The sequence below is a fragment of the Lepidothrix coronata genome, unplaced genomic scaffold, assembly GCF_001604755.1.
Source record: "Lepidothrix coronata isolate B3197 unplaced genomic scaffold, Lepidothrix_coronata-1.0 Scaffold35, whole genome shotgun sequence".
NCBI lineage: Eukaryota > Metazoa > Chordata > Aves > Passeriformes > Pipridae > Lepidothrix > Lepidothrix coronata.
The window spans coordinates 3,172,344-3,184,223 of record NW_016690215.1 but is presented as its reverse complement, the minus strand read 5'-3'; the positions used below and the strand labels follow the sequence as shown (position 1 = coordinate 3,184,223).

General features: G+C 38.5%; 1 protein-coding gene across 5 annotated transcripts in view; it reads right to left on the bottom strand.

The window, feature by feature from the left end:
- Nucleotides 1-11,880, bottom strand: part of FRMPD4 (FERM and PDZ domain containing 4) — a 299,178-nt gene that overhangs the window by 94,559 nt on the left and 192,739 nt on the right. Inside the window, exon 3 of one of the 5 annotated variants that reach the window (XM_017812341.1) lies at nt 9,927-10,008. The exons of the other annotated variants lie outside the window; for them this stretch is intronic. Coding sequence (XP_017667830.1) covers nt 9,927-10,008 — 82 coding nt within the window. The remainder of the gene's footprint in view (nt 1-9,926; nt 10,009-11,880) is intronic. 5 annotated transcript variants of the gene reach the window in all.

Sequence of the window (11,880 nt, the reverse complement as noted above, 5' to 3'; positions counted from 1 at the left end):
ACATTTGGGTTTTGTGGGTTAAGACCAATTGTTTGTTTGTATGATTGTACTTACTGTATTATTTTAATAAATTGTTATTCTGACTTTATAATCTCTCCTTTGAGTTGGGTTCATTACCCCTGCTGGTTAACTCTTAAACCAGCACAAAACATCACTGAAAAATGGAGAGCAAAACCCTTCTTCTAACTTGTGGTTGATTGACAGAATTTGGAATTGACACTTCTTGGGACTACACAGTAAACACAGCAATTTCTGTTTTCATAATGGATCATTTTTCTTTTCTTTTTTTTTTTTTGATGGACACAGAGATTAAGGTTCAGCTAATCAACCATGAAAAACTACAAAGCGCGTCAAGAGAAACAGCTGGCTGTAACACACAGCAGAGAGAGAAGTGCAACAAGTTGCAGGGAGTACAGTGAGGACTGGCTGGGTTTCATGGAAAGGTGAGGGGGAGCCATGTGGAAGTTCATCACATTGGAGAGCAGCTGTGCCAATCCTTGGGAAATGGAACTCACAAGGCAAACAGTGCCAAGGAGACTGCACTGGTCATACTATGTAAGGCTAATGGCATCTAGGTGAAGGTGTCACAAACACCAAATTCAGGTGCAGATGTTACAGAAGTGGAACCGATGGGCAAAAGTAATTTGAGGTATGGCACTGGAGTGACCAGGGACAAGGGTCTGCTGTGGGGAAGACCACAGGTGTGGATAAGCTACTGGTGAGACCCATTCCTGCATAAATACAGGGAGGTTGTGTGTGCATGTGTATCCACGACCCAATTGCAAGCACCTAACATGCAAGACCAAACTGCTGATGCATAAGAACAGGATCAGGCTGTTTGTACTGGCCTTGTTTATGGGCGTGCTGTTTGTGTTGATATGGTGCCTGCAAAAGCACTAGTTGCCTGTACGCATGATGCATAAATTCAGTTGTGCCACTTTAATTGAAACCATAACATGTAAAATACATGCCTGACAATTCATAAAGTGCATTAGCATTAGGATATACATTAGGATAAGGAGGGAAAGAAGACATTGGTTTAGTCAGAAAGGAGGTCTGATGAAGCATGTAGAATATACACCAGAACATGCTGACCATACGTAGCCAGTTATCTTGCTCCAATGCCATCACTTGTTTGACACTACAATTATATTTCCTTGAAATATGCTCTGACTACAGCTCTGCCTTGGGTTGTTGGGGTAGGTACTGCTGGGTCTGTGCTGCAACACTGCAAGTTGTTGATATGTCTGTTCAAAAAAACTCTTATCTGTAACTACCAGGAAAAGTGTGCTTGTGATATCAAACACTGAAAACAAAAGTCAATCTTCAAAACAAACAAAAAAACCCCTACCAAACCCCAAAACCAACAACCTGTATGAAGGTAACTTGTAGCGTTAGGTTAAAGAAGTTTATTATTTCACAGGATGCCTGAGCTATGGAGGCTTTGGCAACTTGTGCCATACGCATGCCAAATGAATTCAAATTGTTGGGGTTTAAGTCTCTGAAGAGTTGTCAAACTAGCATGTTTCCAAAGCACTATCATTTATGTTATTGGTAGTAAAAGTCTACTCATTCAAAAATATTACACATATTCACCATAGTTATGCAGAAGTTCACATGAGCAAGTGGATTCCCCAAATGGTGTTTCAAAAAAATTATACGAGATACTAGCAATTACTTTTTTTATATAGGCAGGCAGAGACAGCCAACATAGCCTGATGAAATTATTACTAATCCTGGTTGTTATCAGACAACTCAAAACTGCCGGCAAGAAATACTCCTTTACCTTGTCCTTATATTTGCAGACTAATTCCATGTTTTATACTTTAATAAGATTGATGATAATGTCCATTTTCCAGAAAAAGAAAAGCATTCTGCTGATACGGTGTATAAACACTTCAGGAAAAACTATTTCCTCTCCTATCTTTCAATGAAAGCAGTTTTTAAAATAGACTTATTCATCATTCTGTGACAGCATTTAGAAAAGAGCATTTATCCAGTTATCCAAAAGCCTGGTCAAATGATATCATCTCCTTGAATATCATCCCATTTGAGTATTTTTATTACCCATATGCTTACTAAAAACACTGATCTTTATTCCACTTTTTATGAGACAATCTAAATTGCCTTGAGTAATCTGTCTAACATAGATAATTAAATTTATTTCATTAATACTTGCAAAAGGTTCCAAGGGCATATAGTGGATGAAGTCTGTTTTTCAAACATGTTGCTTAGAGTTCATGTTCTACATGCTAAAGAAAGAAGTGAAGTGCCATTTGACTCATAGGAAAACAGGAATGGAAATGATCTCCAATCCCTTGCTTTTTTAAACTGTATCATATAAACTGTGTCTTATATCCTCCTTTAAATATCTACCAATAAACAGTGTAAACATATTTTGGATTATTCAATCCAATGCTATGACTGAAAACTTGGAAATTAACTCCGTTGCTCTAATCTTTAAGGGTCTTCTCCCTTGCAATCTAAATGTAGAGTGCCTTTAGTGTTTTTGCTACAAATTATTTTTTGTTTTAAACATTTCTCATTTCTTTCTGGTGTTTATTCCCTCTTGATCTTAATTTTGCTGTATTAGGCAAATCCATGTGTTCCAGTGTCCCCTGAATTTTCCCTCTCCAACCATCCTAACAGCACTTTCTGCATTTGCTACAGTTTGAATCCCCCCTCTGAAACATGCCTAGCTGTAATTATTAATATTTCTCTATCTCTACAATGGTATTTGCCAGTGGCATACCAAAATGTCAAGACTTAGATGTCTTTCAGCAAATCAACCAATAAATCAAGATTTCTCTCCTCAGTCATTTGAACACTTATTTTTAGATCATTGGGAAGATTTTGTTATAAATCCTCAACCATGTCTGTGAATTTTACTGTGTTTATCTGTGTTCTTTATACGGAGGTCCTCCATTCCTCTTTTATATGAAAAAAAAGCCACTATAAGTGTTTTAACATTTTCCTGTAAGAACTAACTTACAGGAAAACTTGGCCTGCACTTCTACAAACCTCACTACCGCCCTCTAGTCTTTGCTTTTCAAGAAGCTTCCTACGTTCATCACTCCTTTCGACCTTTCCTTACACACTGGTTGCTTTTTTTGCAATGTCTTTATGGATGTGGTTATTCAGCTAACTATGCCTCTTTTATATCAGGTGCATGCACATCACTGAAAGATATGAGACTTTATAAACTAAAATATAAATCCAGATGATTAAAAATTTCTTCTCTAAATATGTAACACACTTCTTACAATTCTTTTCATCAGCAAGAATCACTGTACAAGTGCAGGAGATATATCTATGTGTGTATATACACACATATATGTGTGTGTGCATCTCTCTCGCATATTCACACACTACTCTATACCTTCATGCTGAATCTTGAAACTGGTACTTTCATAAGGGATGAAACACTTCTCCCTTTCTCTGCCTCTCCCTACAAGTTTCTTCCCTGAGAATCCCCCTTAGTCTCATACATATCCACATTCAGCTCTCCAGTAAAAACAATGATTTTAGGATTTATTGAAGGCAGTAGTCTTCTATAATGTACCCATTAGACCATTTGCAAAGTGCTGTCTTGCAAAGCTATCCCAAAATAATTTTAAAGTAGCAAAGTCAGGTGCCAGTAGCAGTTTGGGTGTAATGGCAGGAAGATCAGTCAGAGTTGTAAAACCTGCCTGAGAAGAGCAATAAATTTTCAGATAGTCCATGCTAAGCTTTAAGATAGCCTAAGAGTGGCAGACAGTCCAAAGAACTTAAAAGCTCCTTAGGGAATATGACACTGGTTGATCACTGCAAACACATATAAGTTTTCTCTTCCATGTAGCAGGAGCATTTAGCATTTGTGCTGTATTCTATGCAAATCTAGCCAAAAACTCAACAGAAAATCACTTTCTGCCATTAATATTTACATTAAAACATCATTATGACTTTCACATATGGTACAACACTTAGCCTGGCAACATGTGGATCACTTAGCTTTTTATTTGTCACTAAACAGCAGTTATGAAAAAATTCACATTCAGTTCTTAATCTTGGGGAGATTTGGGGAGGAGACTGACAGCAAATCCCTCCTTAAAAAATTCATTTAATCTTGCCATGCTTCAGCTTTGCAACCTAAATTGAGAATTAAGTCAATGTATTTCTAGCATCTGCTAATTAAAATATAACCCCTAGAATATGAGAATCCCAATTTTATGTGGTAGATGTTCCATGCACCTGTACTATAAACAAAAACAAACAAACAAATAGACAGACAAATAAAAAAAAAAAAAACAGTGGCCAAAACTAAAGTTTTTTGAGCAGATTTGTCTGGAGGTTCAGCTGGTCAATTCTTTAAATTTAAGCACAAAGACAAAAAAACAGTAACAGTAAGGTAAGTGCTGCATGGCCAACTGTTTCAGACTGCCAGATCCTAAGCATGGGCAGCCATGACATCCTTTCTTTCTAATGATGTTCGGGAAATGTCAGCTGACTCAGTACAGCTTGCTGGAAGGGCAGCTTATGGAAAAAAAGCAAGCCGTCCAACCAAACCCCCTCCGAGCAGCTCTACAAAGCCTTGTCCTGTCACTCTCCCTAATGGTGCCCAAGCTTTCAGTGCAGGGCTCAATTGCCTATGCAAGTCACAGAGGCAAGGCTGAGAAAGCAGCTGTGCAGCTATTACACATTATGTTCAGGTGATAGGGTTCCTCCTCCAGGATCCGTGTTCCTGAAGGCTCACACCATGAAAGCAGCTGTTTCTATGATCTGCCCATTAGCTTTGACTTGCTTTAATTAATTCTAGTTGGGGAAACTAGCAGGACTGTTCTCAAATAGAATTTGAGGACACTGATGTTTGGATTCCTCTGATTGGGCATCATTCGGTGCCTTTCGGAAACTTCTGGCTAGTCACAATGGGACACTGTGGAACCAGGTCCTTTTCAAGACCTAGCCACAATTTTGGCCCATGTCTGAAGACATGGAAACCCCTATTTTTTATATGTATGTTTTAACTAAAAAGATGCCCAACTGGAAAGCTGTGACTTGTCAGTATGCAACACCAATGCCATGTTCTTACAGTTTCCTTCTCAAAGGTAGGCCATTAACTCATATTTCCCTAGGACACTGTTAAAATGGTGGAACTGCATTTCCATAGATGTTGGCAACAGGAATCTTGCAACAAAACCTCTAAATGTCATTACTATGAGCTGCCAGAATCAGTCCCTCGTGCCCAAAACAAAATGTTTTTTATCAGGATGGCTTTTTGCCAAATCTTTTCTTGTCCAGCTCAAGGCACTGACTGGATTAACAAAACCAATAAAAACAGCAACAAGAAGAAAATGCTGCACAAAAGGGATTATAAGCAGGAACAGAGACATGAAGTACCTCTTTAGACTACAAGTAAAACTGTTGTTCCCACCTGATCAAGCCCAGGAACAGCACTATCTAATATAGCACTCCTCAGAAACCGTCTCTTTATCATTTAAGTAATTTCTTAAGAAACGTCCTCCATATATCCCCGACTTTCCAGTTTTACCTTAAGTTTCATCAATATTTCACTATTTTTTTCTTCTTACATTTGCTGGATGCTTATGGCAGGAGCTAACTTTTACATGAGCTTCTGCTTTTTTTGAATGGCAAAAGACTGACACCATTAACAGACTCTCTACACTCATTTCTACAAAATGTGCCCAGTATTCATCTCCTCCTTTATGAACTCCCCAGATACAATTATTTTTAGATATATCTGCTGTATTTATCATGCATCTTTAACAAAGGCTTTTTATCCCAAGATTTAAAAAAAAAGATTAATTTGCATCTCAACGTGCAAGGAAAGACATTTTAACATAAAGCTGACAAAACTTAATGTCAGACAACTAATAGAATTGAAGCAATGTTTCTTCATAAGAGCAGAGCTAAAAAAAAAAAACTGTTTAAACACAGAGACTTAAGCTTATGCTTGAAATGAATAGGGAACCAAAGACATAGAAGACTGTATAAACTGCCATAATCAAAACCAGACAACAAAATGCAACCTGGCAGGTTTGGTAAATTCTGATTCCTGCTGAAAAGGGGCAGTTGTGGGTCCATCTACCACCCAGTCTCATAAAATGTTTTCCAAGTGTCTTATCTACAAGGGTGGAAAGTCTATCCTACCACAAAGAACGAGAACAGCATGATTCCAAGACTAATCTCACACTAGTAAGGACTGGTGGGAAGCATATACCTTGACCTCAACATATTGGGAGCTCAAAATAGACAGAACATTCAGATTAATCTGATCGCAGAAGCACTACAGAGTCTACATCTGTCTAATACAGGATGAGCTGCAGATTGTTTGCACATTGAGGCCAGCTCACTTCCACTTCTCACAGGATGACAGAAAAGTGACTGGAGCACCTCTCCTAGAGCCCAGACAGGCTGGGAGAGATGGGGTTGTTCAGCCTGGAGAAGAAAGGTTGCAGGGAGACCTTAGAGCAGCCTTCCGGTACCCAAAGGGAGCCTACAAGAGAGCTGGAAAAAAACTTCTGGCAAGGGTGTTCAGTGATGGGACTGAAAGAGGCTAGGTTTAGATTAGATATTCACTGTGGGGTGGAAAAAGTTGCTCAGAGAAGCTGTGGATGCCCCATCCCTGGAAGTGTCCAAGGCCAGGCTGGATGGGGCTTTGAGCAACCTGGTCTAGTGAAAGGTGTCCTTGTCCTGGCAGGGGGGTTGGAAGTAGATGATCGCCCTTCCAATCCAAATCATTCTATGATCCTATAAGCCGAACCAAAAGCCAATCTGAGAAAAAAAAACCAACAAAAACAAACCAACCACACTACTAAAAGCTGGAAACCATACATGCCAGCATATCTGCGTCTCCAGTAGTTTTCATAAATACATAGGAAAAAGCTAGGAGTAGAGCCAGAGAGAAGTAAAAACATTAGGACTGACTAATGCATCCTCCTATGGCTTCACTGAACATCAGTTATACTCTGCAGTATAACTTTATATGTATATTTCACATTAGAGATGTAACTTGATTGCAGACTGCAAATAACCTTCTTTCCTAAGTGAACCTGAGATCACTTACCAATTAAAAGAAAAACAGTTATTATGCTGTTAAATTTTTTAAAATATGACAAAATTTTTCCATGCTATTTGTATCCTAAATAATATGTCTCTCCAGGTTTTAATTATGAAATGCTAAATAAATCCCATGAGGAAATGCTTATTTGTATCTATCTGCTAAATTCCTATTTGTAATTCCAGCTAATTACTTCCCCTGTCAGAAAAATACTGTCTGAAGTCCCAAGATGCCACAAAAGTACCTCAATCTCTTTCATTTCACGTCTCCCAGTGTTCGATACAGAAAATGTAAATTCACTTGTCTACTGCTGGAAGAGTCAGAAACTTGAAATAATCTCTGCACTGTCAGCAGGTCTTTACCTCATGTGCTTAATCCCCGTTGCCATGGTGATATTTAATTGTGCAGCCACACAGTTTGATTGGTTTATTTTAAATTGAAGTTTTTCTGTGGAATGGTTCAGGATTCCAAGCGAACATGAGATAAACGGCTTTCAAAGTATTGCAGTGAGTCATAATGTTGTCAGTGACTAGATTAATTTGAGTTCTGTTAAACTGTTTCTTTACCTTAATCTTATGCATTTATGTCAACATACATAATACAAGGATTTTTAGCATTATATTTGGAAGCTAAGCATTTTGTGTATAATTAAGCAGTATGTTATTGTAAGAAGGGCAATTAAAAACTAAATGAGAATTAAAATTCAGTAAGCTTTTGCTGGTAGTATCGTCTTTCTAAAACAAATTTTCTTCCTGTCCTACAGTATCAATCCAGATCAGAACCTTTTACAGTAGGCTTATACTTGATTTTCTTTATAGAAAAATGTAAATATATTAATATGAGAGAAATTAAGCCAAAAGGATAAATTAGGCTTCTTTGGTGTTGGCTTCCATATACCTCAGTATGCAGTTCCTTAGTATAGGAATGTCTATTGGAAAAATATCATCAATATGGTATTTCCTGGTACAGCATAACACATTAGATAATTCATTTTAAATTCTGTACATATACTACAATCAACTGGTGAACTCAACAGTGCTATTTAAACAGCAGCAATATACTGTGCTAATTCTCATACTTTTTCCTTTTTCTCTATAACCTAGCTCTAGCACATTTTTTTCTCAATGTCATAACAAAAGCTCTAGGGAAAATTTTCACCTAGCCTTTGCTGTGAGAGGTCTCAATTCTATCACCAAGTATCAGATAGCTTTCCCTTATTGAATTTTTCAAGCTATTATGGCCACTAAGGCCCCAGTGTGTAGGCTGCAGGAAACACCTTTTAGGTGTTTCAGGTGCTGTATTCCTCTCTCTATTTTTAAGGACTATCAAGGAGCCTGGCTTTATTTCATATGCAGAGCCTCTGTGTTTGCATCACTGGGGTTACCAGCATGTGATCCAAGATAAGACCTAGCTTCTTACAAACCACTACCACTCTTCCAGCCACCTGCATGGCTTTGTAGAACCAGAACTTCACACTTTTAATCCAAATTCTTTAGGGAACACACTGTTTTACAAGAGAGGTGCTTGGAAAAGCAGATTCTGACTGGGGCTGTCATTCTCACACAAGCTGTTTATAAGAATTAATTTGTTTTACACTCCCGGGAACGGTAGCTTGGTGTACCAAAGCAATGCTTCCACAGAAGCATTTACATGCTGCAATGCACAGATGAGATGCTGTTACTCCACACAAAACAGCTACCTAGAAGTATATGTTCTCCAACAATAATGAGGATTTAATCTTTGCACCTCTCTATGATAATGTACACTATGATTCTGGGTTAGGATACTTTGATTTTTTTTTCTATACAGGCGTTGCTCCAGAAGTTTTATTCTGCTTCCTAATCCACCTTCCAGCACACAAGAGTAACAGTGTTCTGGATGGAATACTTTGAATTTCATGGCATCCCCATTCAGTTCGTGTTTGAAGAAAACACAGAGGACTAGCTCAGGAACACTGACTTTGCTGTAGCAGAGGCCCACAGTATGATTCCCTGTACTACGCTTAGGTATAATTACATCCAGGCAACCCAAACCAAATGATTGAGCAAAAGCTTCTTCTCTTCTAAGTAGTCTCACCCATGTTCATACCTTCTTGTATAACTCCCCTCACCTTTCCAGTGAGAAATCCTCTCGGTCCAGCAAGGGAGGGCTCTGTGTGCGTGCAGAGGGGACTCAAAAAGGGCAAGCCAGAAGATCGAGAAGGAACCAGGTTGCTGTGACTAGCTCCTGAGTTACTGCACACTAACCAGCTTAGGTACAACTGCCTTACAATGCAATGAACTATCCCTTTTTCCATGCTCTAGTTAAAATAAAATAACTCCACAAACCATCACCTCCTTGCTAGCATTCCCTCCATTATAGCAATTATTTATCCCAGTCAGTATTAACATCACTCTGTCTGTGATATTTATGACTGCGATATTTATGGCTAGAGGAACAACTCTTTGTGAAGGACAGACAATTGTTAAATCATTGTTTCTTTTCAGGAGGTTGAGTTGATTTAGCAATACTTTCTTTTTCACCATATGCCCGAGTAGTCTCTAGGCAAACCACTGACATAAACAGGTTGCTATATAATTTTCCTTTTTCCCCTTTCTAATTATTCAGGTTTGCTTTAAACAGTCACTTGCATTTGTGCATCCCTGCTGCTGCTCATGTCTTCTAGCCCCACTCCCCCTTCCACCATACGATCCTGTCCTTGAGCAGGTCAAACCCTTAGTAACAGAAAGCAAATTTGTATGCAGTCTGAAAGGAGCAGAGTAGCACTCCTTCTCTAATAGCACACTATTCATAACAATACTCCATATTAGAGACAAGGGAATTTAAAATAAAACATAGAAGAGACAGAAAAAATCAAGAATTGCCATACCAATCAGACCTGTTGTCCTCCTGGTCCAGTATCCTTTCTCTGACAGCATTCAATACCCGCTTCAGAGGAAGGTGCAAAAAACCTTGTAATTATAGAATAACCTGATTAATACAGGAAGTTTCGTCCTAGCCCTAGGCAGTCAGCAGCTGACTCACCCGCTTGTCTGAAACATAAGATTTTATATCTGCTCTAATTTTTTTTAAATCCTATGTAATTTAATAGTGAATGTCTCATTACAAATGTACTTTGCAAATACACATTTGAATCTTATAAAACATTTTAGGCTTTACTGTAACCTGTAGCTGAGAGTTCTATTTGCTAATTATATAGGTTGTACTATTTTTATCACTGTTAAACTGCCTGCCATTCAATCTCATTGGATGTCCCTTTTAGGGACTCGGGAATAAGTGGGCCAGAGAGTGTGATTCCACTGCCTTTTCTCTTGGCATCTCACCTGGGAGCAGAGATGCCCAAAGAGGCACGCAGCAGTCAGCCTTTGGATTGAAGCATTAAACCAGTGCACAGATGCTTCCATTCACATCCCTCACCTGAGGCAGATGGCACCCTGCACAAGTCACAAGTGCTCTTGTGGACGGAACAGCAGCAGCCATGTTCCTCATATTTTTGTGAATGCCACATAAATCTCCCAGTGAATCTAGTCGACATTGTTTCTGTACTTAGTGATGAAGGAATGGAATGCACTCAATAAAGTGCAATAAATCATACCTACAGGGTAGAAGGTGGTTCCTGTGACTTCAAACTTTCATTATGGCCTTATGTACTGTGGCAGTCTTAAGGTATAAATAACAGCAGCCTTTTCAAAACCCAGGAAGATGAACAACACAGTAACAACAATCAAGGCTTTCACTATATTTTATTTATATCCTTTGATGGTTTTCAGAACCTTCCAACAGAGCAAGCCCCAGAGAAATATCCTAAGACAGGACTAAACTACCAACAGGCATGTACAACCTACAAAACACGTGGACAAGCAGGTTGGGGCAGGGTTGGACATAACAAGAGAAAATAATAATTTAAAAAAATGATGAATGGTCTGATCATCTTCTGTGCTTATTTATTTTGAATTAAACCAATTAGCAGGCTGTGAGCCTCAGTTTTGCATCTGGTATAAATTAGTGGTCCTTAATAAGCAGGATGCTTGATTGATATATCAATAATATCATCAATGACTGTGTTTTGTAATTCTACATTTTTGGCCAGCTATGAGAACTGGGTGTACAAGGAGGAGAATGCAGACCAGACAGGATGCATGCAACAGGCACAGCAGCACACTTGCAGAAAACATGAATGAGTTTCCTCGTCTAAGCACAGTAAGCACAGAAAGAATAAGAGAAAGACTACTAAAGAAAATTTAGGTAAGTATTTGAGTATAGAAGAATATCATGATATTGTATTGCAATGAAATATTGTACTGTGTATGCTTTGAGAATTTAAGATGTGAACTACACTAGTTAGCAAAGAACACAAACATGTCACCTGTTTTCTGTACGGGGCAAAAGCTGACATTTAAGAAGTTCATGTTTCAGGAATAGCATAGCTAATAAGCCAAACAAGGACATCTTAAATGTAATTATTTAACAAGTCAAATATCACGAAGCTGATATTATATACGGAATAACATAATTTAGAGGAAAAAAGAATTAAGTTTACCAGAAAGATCTGAAAAAAGTCTAGAAGAATTTTTGTTACTAAAAAAAAACACCAGTGAAAAACAACAGCAGGCACTCAAGATATCAAAATGTGATGTGACACAGAAACATGGAATCATTTAGGTTGGAAAAGACCTCCAAGATCAACAAGTCCAACCTTTGACCAATCACCACCTTGTCAACTAGACCATAGCCCTAAGGGCCACATACAGTCATTTTTTGAATACCTCCAGGGATGGTGACTCCACCTGGGCAGCCTGTTCCAATGCTTAACAACTCTTCCC